The sequence below is a fragment of the Chaetura pelagica genome, unplaced genomic scaffold, assembly GCF_000747805.2.
Source record: "Chaetura pelagica isolate M959 unplaced genomic scaffold, ChaPel_1.0 scaffold235, whole genome shotgun sequence".
NCBI lineage: Eukaryota > Metazoa > Chordata > Aves > Apodiformes > Apodidae > Chaetura > Chaetura pelagica.
In genome coordinates this window covers 271972-292304 of record NW_009953215.1, presented here as the reverse complement: position 1 = coordinate 292304, position 20333 = coordinate 271972, and the positions used below count along the sequence as shown (strand labels likewise).

General features: G+C 34.4%; 1 protein-coding gene across 1 annotated transcript in view; it reads left to right on the top strand.

Annotated features, from left to right (window-relative positions):
• FMN2 (formin 2) overlaps positions 1–20333 on the top strand; it is a 149194-nt gene that overhangs the window by 91021 nt on the left and 37840 nt on the right. Inside the window, exons 10-15 of the mRNA XM_009997594.1 lie at positions 269–360; positions 513–642; positions 1389–1535; positions 3279–3338; positions 3522–3642; positions 13459–13551. Of these exons, the coding sequence (XP_009995896.1) occupies positions 269–360; positions 513–642; positions 1389–1535; positions 3279–3338; positions 3522–3642; positions 13459–13551 (643 nt within the window). The remainder of the gene's footprint in view (positions 1–268; positions 361–512; positions 643–1388; positions 1536–3278; positions 3339–3521; positions 3643–13458; positions 13552–20333) is intronic.

Genomic DNA, 20333 nt, shown 5'->3' with positions numbered 1-20333 from the left:
GAAGATTTTTTTTCTCAGTGTATAGCTGAATAAGTAAGTTTTTGCAGATTACTATTAGTCAATAATATTACTTTGAAGAATATCTGGTTTCCAACAGATGCATTTATACTTAAAATCACTCTACGGACTAAGTAGTTTTACCATAAGCAGATGCTAGAATGAAAAGAAAAATCTATGAACATAATTTTTTACAAGGGCATCTTTATCTGTGTTGGTTGACTAGGTTATTAATTAATACTTAATGATTACTTTCTTTTCTTTATTCCAGCGAGCACAATCAGATGAATTAGAGAAAATAGAAAAGCATAGCAAGGCATCCAAGGAAAAAGAGAACGCCAAGTCTTTGGATAAGCCGGAACAGTAAGAACATACTTATGAAAGAACAGTTTGGCTCGCTGTGGATAAGATTCCCTGCTATAAAAAACTATCTAGAGATGTTATAAAAGAAAAAAAAAAATAATACTGTGCCTACTGAAAGTGACCTTTATAATTTTATTTAATCATTCCCACAGGTTCCTCTATGAACTCTCCCTAATTCCCAACTTCTCAGAACGTGTATTTTGCATCCTGTTCCAATCAACGTTTTCAGAAAGCATTGGTTCAATCCGTCGCAAACTTGAATTGTTACAGAAACTATGTGAGGTACATTGTGCTCTGTGAAAAAGCAGGACTAAATTTCTGTTATTTAATCTAGTTAAGTTGTGCTCATATTTCAAAAGTTTTCTCTATTTACTTTAAGTACTCATTAAATCTGAAGGATAGCAGAATAGAACGTTTTATGCTTGTACTTCAACATCAAAGCAAACTTAAAGATTAGCTTCGTGGTACTGAACTATATCATATTTTTGCCATCAATGCTTATCAGTCTCTGGAAAATAGTGTACCTTTTCATTTTGTTAAAGCAAAATCTTCCCTCTTCATAATGAATTTATCACTCCTTTTTACATGAATGCCAGTTTAGTTCACCTTGTGCTTGCTTTAATATTGGAAGTGTGCAACTCAGTAATTGTTCCATGTGGATTTGTTTTGAATTTATTGCAAAATTATCTCTTACATGAAATACAACATTCACCATATCAACATCAGTTAAGGAACTACAATTATATTTTCCTCAACAGGTAATCTCTGATAACACTGTATAGATTTCCTATTATTTTTTTCTAAGTGTTCATTTTGGAGATAACATTCTCCATTCACAACAAATTACATAGTCATGTTATTCTACTTCCATATGTTGCAGTAGAAAGTTGTTAAGTTTCCTACACTGAAGCCATTATACAAGTGTTATTTCTAAGCACAGTATCAACATGGCATTTGTTAGTAATATTGCTAACAGTAAATATTATTTTGTGTTTAAAAAGAAAATTGCTTCTCTTTCTGATTTGTAGACATTGAAAAATGGGTCAGGAGTTATGCAGGTTCTGGGTTTGGTTCTTGCCTTTGGAAATTACATGAATGGTGGAAACAGGACACGAGGACAGGCCGATGGGTTTGGACTAGATATCCTGCCAAAACTGAAAGATGTCAAAAGCAGTGTAAGTGGATTCTAGACTTTCTGAAGGCCTGAGAATGTTTTCCAAGTAAACGGTGTAAAACTTAGGAAGGCATGTATAAGGGAATTCTTGTGTCACTATACTTAGCTGATTACACTTGTAGAGTTAGATGTATTTATGTAAAAATATGAAAATGAATGGTCTCTTTTCATTACTGTACAAACAAAAATATGTTAAATTATGTCTTAGTTCCTATTCTAGTATGTATTTGACTTTTGGTACTCTGCAAAGTTCCAGCTTTTCCTGTATTCAGAAGTAATCCTTTACACTTAAAAGCTTTGTTACAGAAGTGGAGGCAGCATAGTTAGCTGTGATTCAAAGCTGATGGAAAATATTTGTGAGGGGAGAAAAAACAAGTCACTCCTGAAAATGATTGAATAGGCATCCTGAGCATTTAGGATAACCTAAAATTAAACCTTTACATAGATCATGATTCCAGAGTGTGCATTTCTCCTTGGACCACGGAACCATCTGAGTAAAGAGTAATCTTGTTGATTTAAGATTTCTCTGGCATAGTCATTTGAGTAAGGAGAATGATGTATAGTCTTGTTTCGTTCACAGTGCTAAATGAGTTTGTCTTACCAACACTTTTGTTGGCATTGGTTATTCTGATTGGAGTTGTATTCTCCTTTTGTTTATAGGAAAACAATAGTCTTTCAGTCCCTATGGCTATGATGAAAAGATTCATCTGAATGTGGACAGTGATATGAGAAAGGTTATTAACAATAATTCTTGACAATTCAAATTGGGCCCTACATCTATTTAGTGACGATCTGCTATTCTGGAATTGTCAGAAAAAGAATAGTTTCTCTTCCTGCTTGGTCACTCACTTAAATACATGCTTTAGCTACTGGGTTAGATAAGGTGAGCTGTCTGATGTCTATCCTGAGTTGAGAGACCATGTCAGCTATTTGCCTTTGAAGAGCTGAAGGAACTTCATTCTGGCATGCGTATTTAGCTAATGGAGTAATTGTATGAATTAAGCCTTGGTACAATGTGCTTAGAGCAGCTTATTTTAACTGCACCTTCTCGCTGACTCTAGATACATCACCAGTTTTAGAACTTGTTCCGTAGAACATGGAAGCACACTAAATTTGGTTTGGTGACTTAGGTCTTTAGTACATAATTTGCTGAAAGATACATATTTGCTTCATCATATCTGCAGATCATATCTGCTGATCAGTCAGAAGAAAAATTTTAAGAAATAGATTTCTGAAACTACCTGAAAACTTAATTCTGTGAAAAATCCTCTTCAAATAAAAGATTTTCTGCTGATGTTTCGTTACAGAAATTATGGAGGTGAAACAATGAGAAAGTTCTGTCTAAGACCCCCAAAAGGGTCAAAATTTCATTTAGGAAAATAATTTTCTTTAATTTAACTTCACTTTGGTTATAGTTATAGATTAATAAAAAGGTCTGAATATTGCCAAACAGGTTGAATACATCAACCCAGAAAAAAATTCTCTCTTCTTTCTTGGGTAATTTCAAAATTTAAGGATTCAGTTTAACGTTAGGTTAATTTTAAAAAAGCAAGAGTAGCTTACATCTTACAACATATTTTTAAATGGAACTTCAGGGTGATTATTTTTTTTAGTGAACACACCAAATCAGCAAAGTATTTTCTGTACTTTACACTAAATATTTACTTAAATTATAATTTCTGAATTTGTTGGTTTTTTTCACGGAGTTTCAGTAACACAGCAAACCTTATTCTCTTCTATACAGGACAACAGCAGAAGTCTTCTGTCTTACATTGTCTCATACTATTTGCGTAATTTTGATGAGGTGAGTGGGAATTTATTTTGTTCTTCTATAATTAAGTTTAAAAAAAATCAACTTACTAAATTCACTCTTCTGCTGACCAAGGTAAGGAAATGTGGACAAATATTCTTTGTGCTTTCAGTTATTTATATTAGTGTATAAAAAAGTAATGATGATTATGTAACTGCTCATTTGTGTTTTTGTCAGGATGCTGGAAAGGAACAATGCATATTTCCTCTTCCAGACCCACAAGATCTCTTCCAGGCTTCGCAAATGAAGTTTGAAGACTGTCAAAAAGATCTCCGCAAAATGAAGAAAGATTTGCGAGGTACTGAACCTAGATTAGGTGCTAACTATAGTTTACAACCACAACTCTGCTCTTATTTTCTGTATCTTTTTGAGAAATTAGATGATAGTGTTAAAATAGTTATGTATTTTTGACTCAGTTATAGTTTCTTCTTCATTTGCTTTTTCATGATAGTTTAAACAGAATTTAATTATTTTCTGTAGATAACCTGGAAAAGGTTATTAAAATAAACGATATCAAACCATTTAGGTTAAGTCTTTTGCTTAAAACAAACAAAAAAAAAGATTTTTTTTTCTTTTTGGAAAACTATTTTCAGCATGTCTGTCACCACAAAAAGAACTGCAAAGTGTTGGACCATGTCCATGACAAAATAAGGTTGATAATCAGGTCATAACAGTATGTAGCAGATAATTTACATGGCATGTTAAAAACAATTGAAATAACCTGACTTTACTAAAACATAATATGCAAGGGAAGTGTTTTTTTTCATGTTTGTGGAATGAGTTCTTTAAATGAACTCAAAAAGCTTAAAATAAGATGCATTTGCTAGACTTTAATATTTTTAAATGACATTGGATACTAAGGACTAAGTTTAAGCTAAGCAAAAGTACCTTTTGCAGAAATGATGGCAAATATCCATGACCTTCAATATTTTTGATAAAAGTCCCTGTTGACTGGCCAGGTATGTACCATCATGCTGAATCATGGAGAGAAGAATTCAAGTCAAGCAGTGACATGATCTTTATACTTCTGTTGCCTTGCTGGTTTATAATGCCCTGCATCTAGAGACCAAGGAACGGTTTGGTAAACCATTAGTCTCTGAACAGCCTAGGTTCTATGCTAAAAGAAAAACATAACGTGGTTACCAAATTATATCTGATTTTCCTTCCTTGCCTCTATTATGCTTTTGTTTTGGATGTTTCAAATATATATATATATATATGTTTCAAGGTAATATTTAAAGTTGTATCAAGGTCAAGTAGAGTGATACTGAGGAGCAAACTGCAGCAACATCCATTTGCTGTCCTGAACCACATAGGGGACAAAATCCAACAGTTCAGCTGTGAAAACTTATTTCTATATTTCTTGTTACTTTAAGAATACCTGTGGGCTGATCCCCAGGTTTGCACATAGAGAAAAAAGATGTTTAAGTTTGAATGAAAAAAGATACTTCAGTTCAGGTGCATGTTTACAAATGTCCATGGGGGCAGACATTATCCCTCACAAATTCACCAAAAATGTGTTTATGTAGACAAAAGGTTAAGTCTTTTTAGATGAAGGTTAAAATTTGCACACAGGCATAAATCTCTCATGGAATAAATCCACAGTGTGCAGTGATCAAAGCAGGATTCTGTAAAAATTGAAATTACACGCTTTGCTCTGCCATCAGACTGCGTTTGAATTCTTTCTGTGCTTCCAGTCCAGCCCTTAGGCTGGCGTCTCTCTTGGCTGTCTCTTCTGTAGTTAATGAAACTGAAGAATAACTGCAGTCTCTGTCACTCTTTCTCCATTCCCTTTGGTACCAAGTTTTTGGGGAACAGCTTCAGCCCCCTTCTTCATCATCTTGTGCATATGAACTTACAATTTTAGTATCAGTCTGCAGTCTCACTCATTACTTTGTTATCAACCCTGAGTGATGCCAAGTGCTTTTTATTGGCTTTCTCTTCTAAAGAGAGAAGTAATTCAAAACTAAATTCAAAATAATTTGTGTTAAGGAATGTTGTGAAAGCAAGAGCTTTCAGCAAGACAGAGTAACCAAGTTTAATGGCAGCCTTTTCAAAACAGAATACAAGTTTTAGATGAATGCATAAAATTATTTTAGAGTGTTTTTTTCTGTAATTTAGTTCAATTACACTAATAAGTTTGCTAATGTGCATCTGTAACCTTATGAGTTATGAGAGCTAGCAAGAGCCTCATTGAAGCAAGAAGGCTTTAAGATACTGAGCAAATTCTGACAAAATCCTAAATGAGTAAAATGCGTACTTAGTATTACTGGGAAAAACTGATTATCACAAACTTTAAGGCCATAGAAATAGATGCCCATGAAGGCATTCCAGTTTTATACAGAGATGACAAATGTAACCTTGAACCTATTTTCATCAGTAATTACATGGAACATTTCATGACAGGATTTCACCATTACGGGCGCGGAGGTGGGGGTGGTGTTTGCTTTATTCTTTATCACTGAAAAACCGAAAGTTGCACATTATGTTGATGTAGGCAGTTCCACCACTTTAAAAGTATTCTGTCCATGTTAGTTTCAAATACCCTACAAACCATGCACAGAGATACACTTAATGCAGTGGGGAAAGTGGGTATTGTTTCACCCAGGACCAAAAGCTTCTGAAGATGTCTTATTTCTGTCTTCAGAAACCTCCCGTGATTATTCAAAGGTAAACTTAATCCCAGAAAGATTCTTTCATAACATTATGGGGACGCTTAAAAAAACTCCAACAAAATCAAAAAAATAGAAAAAAGAAAAAAAGAGGTAAAAAGAAGAGAAGGAAAATAATATTTTGTAACCATAACAATAGCAGTTAATTCTAGCAATGCTGTATTTTTCTATCTAAATATGTCAGTAGCATACACAGAGACAAGCAGATATGAATAATCTTTATGGTTCTGTAAAATTATTTTTCTGTCATGCTCTTTCACAGATCTAACTTTGGGCTTATGGTAGTAAGAGGGTAAGATGCTGATTGCTTTACATAAAAAAAGCTCTCACGATGTTCAAATTCCTGTGTTTTCTTTCCTCTTGACTGTGGAGGTTCTTGTCCACTTTTGTGTTTTTATGAACTTTATGCCTCACTGTTTTCAAACGTTAGAAAACTTAGTCTCTTCTAATATTTTAGATTAAAAGTCTAAGTCCAAAAGATTTTCAGAAGGCATACTGTGTGCCTGTTCCAATATTAATAAGAGAGACATTTACGTTTGTTTTTTTTAATTGAAAAATAAAATGTACCCTAAGAGTATAGTGGAAGCTGCACTAAACATGGAAGGACCCGAGAGATAAAGTCTATATACTAGATTTTTTTGAAGATGAGGACTGAAGAACAGGTAGATCCTTTTACTAACACACTGAGTTTGACTCCATCTGTTGCTCCCAGATTTCACAGTTCTCCAGGATTCTCACTTTAGCCTTTTTTACTTCAGTGACATATAGTTTGTTAAGCAACTTGATCTGCTTTTGATCTCTCCTGGCTGTCAGCAATGTTCCTTGATGCAGTCATGCCAAGCAATGACTTCTGTTCCTGTGTCATTCCACAGAAGAAACTTTAGTACTTGCCACATGACTTAAATCAACTCACCATGTAAAGAAAATTGGGCATCCAGGGTCACAGGAGCACTGCATGTCTCTTGCTGATTAGGACCCATGTTGTATATCTATTATTATCAGTATATTTTTCCAGACACTTCAAAATGCTTGAGGTGGGGCAGAAAGATGTGGAAAACCTGTGTTGAATCAATTAATGTTTAATTAACTCTCCTCTCTGACGGTCTTTGGAGGTACAGTTGTCATTTAGGAAAATGTTGGATTTGTGGTCCAGGAAATTCTTCAAGATGTATTTAGTTTAGGAGAGAACTGGGACACTAAAATGGCAGTGAGAGATACAGTATTTATGAAGCACTTCTGGGAACCTAAAATTGTTTAGAAGCTGTTCTTTGGCTACGTGTTAACATTTTAGCTTTACAATAGTAAGTTTGTTCTTGCAAATCAAAAACTAATTAATCAGTTGTCACATATTGCATAACTTTCACTGAGGCTTAGCTAAAAAGGAATTAGAAAAAATGTCAGGCAGAAAATAAATCTGACTGGTAGAATTTTGAAGAGATGAATAATACCATATTATGCAGAATGCTGTAAAATCACATTGAAGTCAGTACTTGTTTATTTGTCAAAATATCGTCATATTTAATTTCTTTGAAAACTGGTTGGAAGTAATAATTATGATAATTAAATATTGGGTTGATTAGTGATGCTTTGTTTTCTTAATGTGAGTGCTTTCAACTCATTGAAAAGTCTCCATCAATAGGAAACTCAGCTGAGCAGCCCGTACATCTCTCTGATTTGGAATAAATGTGACTAAAAATGTTTATAAAATGTTAAACATTTGTAGAACACTTTGTATTTTTAAAAGTGTGTTTCAAGAAAAGCCCCGCAGTAACTTGGAAAAATCTACGTTCCAATTTTTCTTCTGTCCTTACAGTCACCTAGAATTACCCATTCAGCTTGGATCTGCTAGTTGTAGAGCTGGTATGTGCTCTCAGGTTTTAATAGCTGCTGTGTAAATCGGAGGATTGGAAGTACCGTATTGTGCAATAGAAAGACATTTGGGGCAGTGTCAATGTGGGACTGAGGGAGATGGGATAGTAGTAGGTGTGTTATGCTTTGACCCCCTACTATTTCTTTCTCACACAGTTATCTTTAGACTAGTTAGATTTTCATTCCTCTTTCCTCAGTAATGATTACCACTAACACCTTGAAAGAGGGTCCAAGCCAGAGAGGGCAGTTGTGCTGTAGTTTGGGGTGGAATTTTGCTTTTTTTGGCCAACCCTATGTCTGGGGTGCATGAATTACTTTACAAAATAAGATTGCATTCGCTGTTACTTCTTTCATAGGTAGTATTAAAGTTTGCAGGTTAAAATAATAGAAAAAACCCAAACACTATTGTATTTTTTTTGTCTCACCTCCTCTCTCACACACATAGCCTGTTTTTGTATTCACAAGTCACTCTGTTTCAATCACAGTTCTGATTATGGAGCTAAGTTTTTGCCAGTTCTTGATCAGGAACAGGAGCCGTATTAATTTCAACTTTGATTATTAAAGTAAAGCCATTTGGGATCACACTGTGGAAGACAGAAAAGGAAAGGATTACTCTCCTAAAATTGATTGTCCCCTACTAAAATTGAGTGCTAAGGAAATGTCTTATGTCTTCTCTGGTGGTCCGTCTTTTAAAAAGCTAAGGTTTTATGAAGTCCATCCTAAGAGGTTTCCCAAAAAAAAGATATTTTTTTTTTTTAATGTGCTTCTACACTGGTATTCCAAGCTGCTTGAAGAGAAGGCAGCAGGGAACTGGAGGAGAGAACACTGAAATGGAGGAAAAAATGTATTCTTGGAGAATTTGAATTTGTTGCCTCATCAAAAACTTTCTGTTTTAAGATACTTTGAAGTGTCTGTGTTTCTGTTATTCTCTGTCAATAGTTTTGATATTAATAGGAGTGGAGATTTTTCGCAATAAAGAAATAGATATTTTTCTTCTGTGATCCATAGATCCATATTCTGATTTTAAAATTCCTTCAGTCTTTTCTAATAAAATGCCAAATCTCTCTAGGTAATTTTTAACAAAATAATATAGTAAGATTTGTGGTTCAGGTCAATCCTACAGGAGTTTTCTGTGCAGTCTACTTTCACAGAAGCAGCTACTGTTTTAACCAAACTAAATCTTTACTTTTGCCTACTCATTAACAGCTGTGCATCCGAAAATTCTAGCTGTTTTTTCAGCTGTCTCCAAAAGGGTTAATTGCCGCAGTTATGCAGCATGCAGACTCCTAAACCTAAACCAGATGTAAACTAAAGCCAGGCTTTCAGTCAATCTGTGAGTCATATTTTACTGTCCTTGAAACTCCAAACAAGGAGCTGTCTATGGAAGCCCTTGAATACTCAGCAGTTCTTAGTCTAAGTCTTTACAATTCCAAAAAAATAAAGAAAAGAAAATTAAGAGCTCTTTCTGTACTTGTGGCCAAGTTCATCAGAGTTTGTCTTTTGATGAGGCCAGCATTGTTGCCTTTTGGTCAAGTCTAAGTTTTAAAGTCACAGGTTGTAGCTGTAAGGAGTCTAAAAAGCACTGAGGATGTTGTGAAAACAGTGGTTATGTTGTCATATAGTTTTAAGACATGGGCACATCTCCTGTGAGAGTCTGAGTAGTCAGAGCCTCTGAAAATTAAGGACATAATTTCAAAACTTCCTTAAAGACTTAAAAACAAATAGTCTATCAAAGTATCTTAAACAATATCTTTAAGATATCAAGTATCCTAAACAGTTTTCAAAATCCATCTAAATGATATAGGACTTCTATAGATAAGTATGTTGTTTCAGAAGTGGTTAACCAAAACCCTCTAATGGATCTGTTAATTATGCACTCAAGATAATTAACAGTTCTGCTTGCTCTCTCTGTTTTGTTGTGTTTGGTTGGTTGGGATTTTTTTGTGATCTGTTGTTAGTGTTTTTTAATGTTTTGGTGGTGTTGAAAGAAAAATCATGCTGCTGATTATTATCCTGACCAAAGACAATACAGTGAAGTCGAGAAGCAGCTGAATCATGTACTCACACACTTTGTTCAAAAAGGCGTATTTTATGATTAGTACTTTATAATTTGTACTTCCTGGGGCTAAAATTTAGTAACCAACAGAACTAGATGGAAAATATGCATTAAAAAAATATTCTGATTCTTGAAATTTTTTTTTCTCCTTTTCAAAAAGGCAACTATTTTTGATACTGAAACTGGGTGCATTTTAGATCACTTACCAGAATTGTTTACTTAAAGTGTTAGTACAATACACAGGGTGTTTTGTGAATTTCGTGAGTCGTCTTTTACCTTTTTATATGGTTGTATTTTAATCAATATTGGCTGTTGTGAAACTGTTTGCCATTTTAGTCTATTGACCTAAATTTAAAAGAAATAAATAAAGATGAGCAAGCTAACACAGTAACTTGCAAAATGGCAATTAATTGTATTCTAACATGGAAATAGAGAATGACACAAAATTCTTGAAATACTGGATACAGCTAGAATTGCAATTTTTTAAATTTCTAAACAGTTTTTGAACACAGATTTTCACATCAATTTTCTGATCAGGAGCATTTGAGAAATTTCTGTATGTCTGGGCAAAAAGATACCAGTTTGATTTGCCAAAAATTTAGAAGTTCCTCCTACAAGAAACCATTTGTATTGTATCTCTGGAAAGTCACATACAGTCCTCTGCAGCATATGATGTTAGAGAGAAGACAAAATCAGATGTCCTGTTGATCTTTTCCATTGTTGAGATATTGCTCATATGTTAGAATTGATTTAGAGGGTTGGAAAAGACGTGTGTCTGCCCAGCCAACTTCTGCTTAGGATTTGAAGTCTTTGGAAGATCAGTGCATGAATACTGCGTATTTGGGACTGCACGGAATTGAAACTTTCACCTTGCTGCAAAGCAATACGAATAATATCTATTTGTGTTTGGGCAATCCATGTTCTACCTAGCTCACCTTTTGTGACTGTCTACATGACTCTTATTTGCGGTGCCTTGAATATCTTTTAGTTCTTTCATTATAAGAAAATTTAATATCTGCTTAAAGTAAACTGAGCTTAGTAATATCCTAGCTTTGTCTAAGTTTTTCAGTTGTGTACACATCTCCCAAGATACATGAACAACTGAACCTGTAAGAATAGGGATGATAGCAGTACCAGTCTTGAGTCTGTTGTCAAAAAAAAGAGATAAACGTGTATCAGTTTCCTGGTTTGAGGACAATCAGCAAAACTTTAACAAACTTATCACAGCAGATCCACTTAGCCAGCCTGCTCCCTTGATATATGGGATGTTTAGCTGCGTTATTTCATGGAGTTATATTTGTCTGAGTATTCAACTGAGGGAAAAAATGAAATACAGAAGATACTGCAGGTATTCTCATATACAGATTTTTTGTTGTTGTTCCACCTCCACATTGCTTTGAAGTTATTAAATGCTATTCTGATAAAAAGATTTATTCAGTATCTTCAAGAATCTGAATGCTTGAAGTACAGACATTTTGTTCTAAGAATATTACATGTTTTTCTTGTCCTTAGAAAGTTGAATATAAAGAATAGTATAGAATACAGAATATAAAGAATGGTTTGTCCCTGCATTTCCATACACACTTTGAAAAGAGACTGCCTCATGCTATTGGCATGGGTATAGGCTAAGATTTTTGGTGGGTATATATTGTCATAAGGTCTATACTTCTCTCAAATCAGCTGAGAGATCAGGAGTGAGTTCGCTGCAAACTGCAGACTTCAATCCAACAATGCTGCATTTCTGTGAGGAATATGTAATATATATTCTGGAAAAAGGTACAGAAATTTGTTGACATTAAATGTTATGGTAGGTTCTATAGCATCTTTCAGCTCTGCCACTTGCTTCTGAATAGAAGAGTAATAGAAATATTGTATGTTGTCAGCAAAATGTCTTTCTTTGCAAAATAGAGCATCGCAGAGTAGTACATAGCTTCTCTGTCTTTGTGTCTGTCATATACTGCAGGAAAAGTCATGGCCTTTTGGATCCCCTCTGCTATTTCACATGTGTTGGTTAACATCTATTTAAAAATTACAGACCTATCCATGGGTCTGTATTTCACTGGGGGGATTGGTTTTGTTTGTGGGGTTTAGTTTGGTTTGTTTTAAATATTACTTCATAAGCAGGGTTACCTGTTTACTTAAAGATATGCATATTCATTTTCTCCCCTAAAAATGAAAGCGCATTTATTTCTATTTTACTTTAAGCTTAAAATACAATAATTACCAAAACAAAAAATTTAAACCCACAATTGTTATTATTACTCAGGCTTTACTACTCTTGTGTGGAGTTACTAATTATTCAAGTCAGTCTGCTTTTCTGTATATGTGCCTTTAAAAAAACTGATATTTCTAATTGTCTTTGGTATCTTCACAACTATGAGAAAAATTATTAACCAGTATCTATGAAATCTAAAGCTTCATTCTCCAAAGATTTGTGGGTAGGTACAGATCTGCAGAGAGTTGGTTGATGAGCGTTTGCCAAAATTAATGAACCTTTGGATTTTTATCTTTAATTATGTTATCTTTAATTGCTGTACTGTACTTTTTTTAATATATTGTTAGTTTCATGCTGTAAACTAAAGACTGACATTATTTACCAGATCATAAATTTGTGCTTGCTGAAGTAAGAACAAGATGATGCAATTCTAGACATTATTCAAAAGAAGTAATTACAATAGTATCTTCTGCTGCAAGTAATTTTTAAACATCTAAACACTCTTCTGTATAAAGATTAGTAATAATCCTGTTTCACTGAAAGAAGCTTTGGAGAGTAAACAAGAATTTATATTTTTTTTCAATGTGTTTATTTTTGTTGAATTATATGAACCTATCACAGCCTAAAGTAATTTCCCCTACAATAGAAATCGGAGCTTAATATTCTCCTGAAATAGTAATGTCAAGTCTTATGTTCCCCCAAACTAAATAAGGTTGGATAGTTGGAAACACTCTGGTACCACCTCAGAAATGAATAATCTGTGTCAGGGCTTGTGCAGGCTTTTGCCAAAATCTTTTTGCACTATTACTTTTGAATAATGCAAGACACTTGACTGCCTCTGTGGTTTTAGCAAGTATCAAGCCCTTATCTGCTTTTATTTGCTGAGGTAAGGTCCTTTATACTATTTGGTGCAGGTTTTGCACCTGAACATTGTTTTGATTCAAGTACTCTCACCTAGGGCCAGGTATCAACACAGCCTGGGGATCTGTGCTTGTAATTTTCTTCCCATACATTTCAACCCCTTAAATGTATCTTTCTCCTTCAAAACAATTTCATATTTTGTTAATTTTTGCTACTATTTTGCTACCATTTAAACTAACACACTGCCCACAAGTTATCTGTATATTTTGGTAAAAAATAATTGACCAGGAGCATAACTGTTCCTGAATATACTATCATAGTTTGTACTTGAAGTAGTGTGTTTGAAGCACATATTCCAGCAGTTTCACTGTGTCTTTTATTACAGTATGCAGGTTCATACTATGATGTGTCATCCTAAACTAATCTGTTATTTTATTTCAGTATGTGAGACAGAAGCAGCAAAAGTTTATCAGCTATCACTAGAAGAGCACCTCCAGCCTTTCAAAGACAGCATGGAGCAATTCATTAGTCAAGGTAAATAATGAAACGTCACTTAACCTTTTCATGACATTTCAAAGGGAAGTTATGGGAACAATGTTTATACATTGTGGGAAAGGGACTGTTTATTTTGGCGTCATGGAAAGATGTGGATTAGTTTAATCAGATGCCACACAGTTCTAAAAGATTTGCAAAACGATTCTGTTATACTGTAGGTGACTCATTCTCTTTTGTATGACAGCAAAGACAAATGCTATTGGCTTGAGTGTGTGATCTTCTGATAAGTTCAACATTCCAGTAGAAAACAATTTTACAACCTTTGTTCCTTGAAAAATTATTGAAGCTGGATCTGTTTCATTAACTTCTTTCCAGAGATAATTCTTTGTACACGCCAAAAATGTGGAGTAAGCCTAGCAAAAGCAGTTAAAGGTTTTCCAGGCAAATCCATATGAAATACAAGGCAAACCCATATGAAATACTTGGATGTGATTAGTGGAAAACACTGCAAGAGAGAACATATTAGAAATCTCCATGATGAACTGGCATCTTGATTGCTAAAAGGAAAATTTTTAAAAATTAGTAGACTATGCTTTCAATGGTTTACTAGACCCTTCTTTTGCAAGACAATAGGAGGTATGGACAACTCAAATTTCTACCTAGTGGTGTATCAGAGCATCTTTTGAAATACTACTGTAAAAGATTATATTCTGTATTGATCCATTAAGTTTTTGATACAAGTTATAATTCAATGTGTCAGGGTAACAATGGTCTGATGAGTACACCAGTGTAACTTTAACTTTCTTGATCACTTTGCTGCTCCTTCTGCTTTGATATGGCATTTTATGATAGAAGACAGACCTGTTGTCTCCTGAGCATCTAGGTTTTATGAAAAGTCAGTTTCTAGCACTGATTCCATGGAGCTGTCAGTAATTTGTTAGCCTAGAACAGTATTAATGAGCTATCATATGTAGAAATCATTATTAACTGAGGGTGCATTATGTTTGAGAGGCCAGACAGATATGCATTTATCTATTCTTGGTTAGAATGTCAAAAATTACTATCTGTCTGAACATCATAAGAAGTGGCGTACATATGTTCTAGTATGTACTGATCCATACTGTAGAGCTCTCAATTACAGTGAATAAATTGAGGAAAAACACCATTTTGAACCAGCAAATGGAAATTGATGTTTTCCGAGACAATTTTCTATCAGCCAAGTCTGGCACACAGGATGTTGTCTCCAGGAATAGTAGGTATGAACTGCTTTAAAACTGGGTTCTGATTATGTGTGTGACATTTACAAGTTACATTAGTGGCATGATTAAGCATGTAGCAACTGTTTTACATTAGGTTTATGTTATTATTTATATAGATAGAGGACAATCAAATCACAAGTTGATCTGAAAGAGATCACTAATGGAATACCGTAAATCATGCCATATGTTTGCATACTAACCTCAGTAACAGAGTAGGAAATCAAACATGAGGATTATATTTCATCAGATGTATATCTCTTAGATTCTTATTTCTTTCACTTCTTTTAGAAATATCTGACTGACTCTATACTTTAGCTTACTTTATGATTTCTGACTATAACTTCCAGAGCATAATTATGTATAACCTATGTAGTAATCTGTTGGGTTTTTTTTTTTGCAAGGATATGTGATTCCCTTTCTTGATTGTGTCTGTGTTTTAGGAAAGTGAGGGAAAAGAAAAAAAAAAAAAAAAAAAAAAAAGAAATGCATATCATCCATTAGTAACTTTGCTCCATCCCCGTGTTAACAGTGGATAATGTTGTGTGGGTGACAAAAAAAGAAACCCATAATGTCAGTGCAAATATTGTCACATTTTAATGAAAATTGTAAATGTGTGAATGTGTGTAAATTGTGAACACAGTGGACTGTGACTATAACAATTTCTACATTCCTTTAAAACCCTACAGCAAGTTTTACAGAATTCTGTCCCAATGTAAGAAAGACAAAGGTTAACATATAGGAAAAAAGAATCCCTGGTTAAGTTCCAAAAATAAAGTAATTTTAAATACCTTTCATTATGAAATCCTTTGTTTTTACTTCATGGGATAGAATTCAGACTTGAAAGAGGCCATGTTTAAAGCAGGATTTCTCTTTCCTGTTCAGTGTTTGACAGGCTTTTGATCTAGATATTTTTTCTAAGGGCTTTTGTTGTTTATGTAGACATAATCGATGAGTCTTTTCAGCTAGACTGCACACATGATCATTTAGAAAAACAGAGGGACAATTCTTGGCACCTTACGGACATTTGTGTTTATATAACATATGCTCTGGGCAAAGAAAAATCAAGCTTTAAGTTTTTATCTTTTCAAGTTCCAGTTTCTCTAAAGTCAGAAAAAGTTTTAACTTAGAATTCAGATGAAAAACATTTTTCATAGGGTTGAATAATTTGGCATGTTTATATGATGCCTTTTCAGAGTAGATAACTTGTGTGTGTAGTGGGGACCCAAAAGTTCAAAATTGCTAGTTATTTACAGTATATTCTCTTCTACTTATTGCTAGCAGCTAAAATGGAAAATGGTTTTCCCATAGACAAGAAAACTTGGACATCAAATTAAATACCCTCGGCAAGAGGTTAGAAAGACACTGCTTCATAGGAATAGTTACTGTCTGGCACGGTTACATAATTTTGAATCAAGTTCCTGTAACTAGTCTAGCTGATTGCTACTATCAATATATTAATTATTTTTTTAAATGAAATACTTTTATTAGATACATCAGAGACAAAAATGTTGGCTATTACTACCTTACTTGTATATATATTTAATTTGAAAGATAAAGTAGTAAAACGAGGCAAGAATGTGTTCAGAATAGTAACTTTTTAGATGAAAGTGCTAGTGGTACGTATGATGTGGGTATTCTGTGTTTGTCTTGCCAGCCTAATCAGTAGGCTAAATATTCAGCATAGTCATTGAAATATGCAAAGTAGTTAAAAGATTCCAGTCCTTTTTCTGAGGGACTCCAGGGTGATTCTTAGCTTAACAGACTATCAAATGACCTGTTCTATCCTGTCTACACTGGCTCAGTGGATATCTGCAAGCATGCTTTATCTTATACATGTGATTCTGAGGGTCTGTGTGCCTCAAAACCTCCAAATCAATCCTCTCTGCTCTCCCGTGTTTTCTGTCCTCTTTTTGGGACAACATACTGCAAAACATCAATCACATACCATATAATGTGGTTCTTTAGTTTTCACAAATGTTAAATTTTTTTTTTCCTGAAATTGACTTATAGCCACACAATTTTAAAAGGGAAAAGGAAACAAACAAGCAAACAAAAACCCCCAAACCAGATACTTCAAAAAAGGAGATCGGAGAAAAAATTTCAGAAAATTCAATACTATTGTTTTATTTGCTGCGTATTTCTAACCATTTCTTTCAGTCTTTCCAATATTTGAGTAATATAATATGTGTGAAATTTAGTAGAACAATGGTCCTTTCCAGTGAAAAGTAATTCAGACCAAATTGTTGGAATTTAAAACGTACTATTTACATCTCCCCAATATAAAGTATATATTCACTGAATTTTTCTGTCAATGAGTTACTCTCCACAAGTTACCCCGGCTTGAATAAGAGGTTGCAATTAAAAGAACTGTTTGAGAACCTTGTCTTCTTTTTTGGGCATGTAATTGAGGATAGATAGGGAAACAAAAATGTCATATCCACCAGTTCAGAAAGCTTCGAAAATCAATTATTTTCTTGGGGGGAGATGTGCCTGACAGTGGGACAGTGGGGAAATTCTGAGGACACTAATCATAATGCAATTTATAGAGGAGTTACATTAGCTTTAGTAATCCTTCAACCTTGTCCCCGCTTGATGGGGGGGGTGGCTCATGTTGTAAGAATTGTGTGCACATGAGCCACAGATGAGTCTCAAATCCCAGGTTTTAACTGTGGCTAACTTTGCAGTGAAAAGCAGTCTTAGAGTGTTTGCTTTTGGGACTCCAGCTAGGCTGTGCATTTTTGTCAGTCTGATGAGGCAGGAAACTTATGATAGGAGGCAGCAGGCACCACTTCCCTTGAAAAAGTCTGGTTTAGGAACTGGGAAGCGGTAATATATCGGAACCACAGATTTTCCACTGAGATTCTAATAAACTGTGCAAATGTCACAGACTTCAGAACTGAGTAAGTCATCCAGTGTCATATTCAGAAGTCAAATCAATATAATTAGTTTTAGACTTTAGAAAAAGCATTACGCTGTAGGAAATCTAAGCACTAGAATGCAGTTTGTATAGGTATATAAAAACGATTTTCTGATATTTAGCTAGTTCATCTAAAAATATTGGGAATAATTCCAATACAATTGTAAGTTTGAGAGTACAACTATTCAACCTTTGATTTCTTCTAGTCTTATTTTACAAAATTCTGCAGTTCTGTTCATTAGTGAATACCAGCCCCAGGTTTCATTCTGCTGGACCCAAGAATACTGACTTCTCTCCAGACCCAAATTCTACCCACATTATCATGATCTTGCGAAGTAAAGATGCTGAAATTGTCCTCTTGGGAGAACTGTCTGTAACCATCTCTCTTTTGCCAGGAAGAGCATTCAGGATTCCAGTTTCCAAAACCGTTAGTAAGTGAATGTATAAATCACAAAGTGTGCTGTATTTATCACTGTAGCTGAAACCAGATAGTTGGCTGTGACTAGTTCTTTTAGGTCAAGCAGCAAAAGGCTGTGGATCATCAAATGATGGATTGTGAATGAGACTAAAGCATCAGATTGAATCTTGGATGGCTGGGTGCAGTTCCTGGCTCCAGAAGTACTGTAGATGATTGTGAAATGAATGCTGCTAGGGTAATCTTAATATTTGGCATTTTCTAACACAGAATGATTGATTTTGCAGATTCCATTTTCTTTAAATGTTGCTTTTATAATTTGATTAATATAAGGGGGAACATAGCACTACTTCATCATTTTTCTAAAAATAGTTTGAGTAAATTCAACTAAAAGATTATTAGGGACATATACAAACAAATGGTTTTGTTTTTTAAAAGATGCACAGAACATTAAGAGTTTGGGTATTGGTAGATTTATGTAGAAACATGCACTTGAAATATTACTACTATTAAAATATACCCATTAAGACTAAAAGGTTTTTTTATTATTATTATTTTAGAATTTTTGGAGGGATATGAAAACCGAGCAACATAAACCCACTAGAATGAAAGATGCAGGAATTCACACTTAAACAATTTATTACCATGAATGCTTACATTTTTATGTTAGTATTCTTTTTGTTGGATTGTTTTTAAAACCGGTTCTTTGAGTGCTGAAAGTATTTTTTTAATCTCACACTGACATCTTAATGCTAATAAATAGTTTAATGTCAGTATTGTATAAACTTGTCCCTACCTCAGATGTCAGCACCTCCATTGGTGTACATTATTACATAATAATCCTAATTCGGACTGTGTTGAATTTGCAGGACTAAATAGGCTTCACTGAATTGGCCTCACCTTGTCTCAAAGTCCATGAAAGGCCAAACCTTCAGACTCAGGCTAGCAGCTGTTTGTGCCTTTGGCACAGGACCTCATTTAATCATTTTTGCAGGCATCAGTACAGTAATTGCAGACATCATTATAAGGAGTAGTCGCTGAATTCACATAACTTTTTTTGAAGTGATGGATCTGGGTCCCACTTCTCCCTTCTCCCATTCAGCTGACTGCAGACATCATCTTTCAAAGGGTGGCAAATAACCATACTGTTGCTTGTGATAGATAAAAAGAGGATGCAAATGTGGAGAGAGTTCACATCTTGAAACACAGCATGTATGAGGGCTAGATTAGACTTGCATTGAGGTATTTTTCTTGTTATTATCAATTAATACAGTTATTTATTTGAAAAGACAGCCTCCATTTATAGAGTCTGTTGGTTTTAAGTTCAATTTTTAGCTTTCAGTGAAGATCAACTTCCAGTGCTCATGTATTCACTGAGAGTTTAGCTTGGGTTCCCTAGATCTTGGTCATAATCTATGGGGCTAGCACACAATTTGAGTTGTTCCTATTACATGAGTGTAAAGTCATTGTGAATTGCAATTATTTGGAATCTATATAAATGTTTTGATTTAACTTACTGTAGATGTTGAAAAAACTGAAACAACATAATTAAGGAATGTCCAGCATAGTAAATGCTCTATCTCCAGTTATCTTCAAGAAACTGGGGTCTGAATGAAGTATTCAAATGTTATTTTTCATTAATTTATGAAAATCTTAGAAAATGGAGTAGAGGGAGTGGGCATTCTTCATGCTCACAACCATCTATGAATTTGTCATAAAAAATACAGACAGGTATAAGACTTGCTAGGATTCCCAGAAGAAATCCTGCTTGGTTCTCTTGCAAAGCTTCCTTAGCGTGAATGTACCGAATAATAAACCATCCAAATATACTTAGATCTTTGTGCAGTGTAAACAGAAATTCTCAAAACTGTAGCAACATGGTTCTAATGACTCATTGAAAAGGCATTGTATCTTGTAAAAAAAAACCAACAAAAAAACCCCCCCCAAAACCCAACTGGCTCCACTTGAAAGTTATTGGGAAGCATGTTCATAACTAATTATAAACAAATACTAGTTAGCACTTTAAATAAAGGAAGAGTAAAAAAGTGAAAAGATTTAGGACATAGACAAGCAGATGAAAGGATTTTAGTTGCCTTCCATCTGAGATTACTCAGATGCATTCCTGTATTCAATTACCTGAGAAGATGTGATATTCCCTTAAGAGAGATCAGGAGATCAGAAGGGATGGCAGCTTCGTGCATCTTCTTACTCATAGCCCTTTGAAACTGGT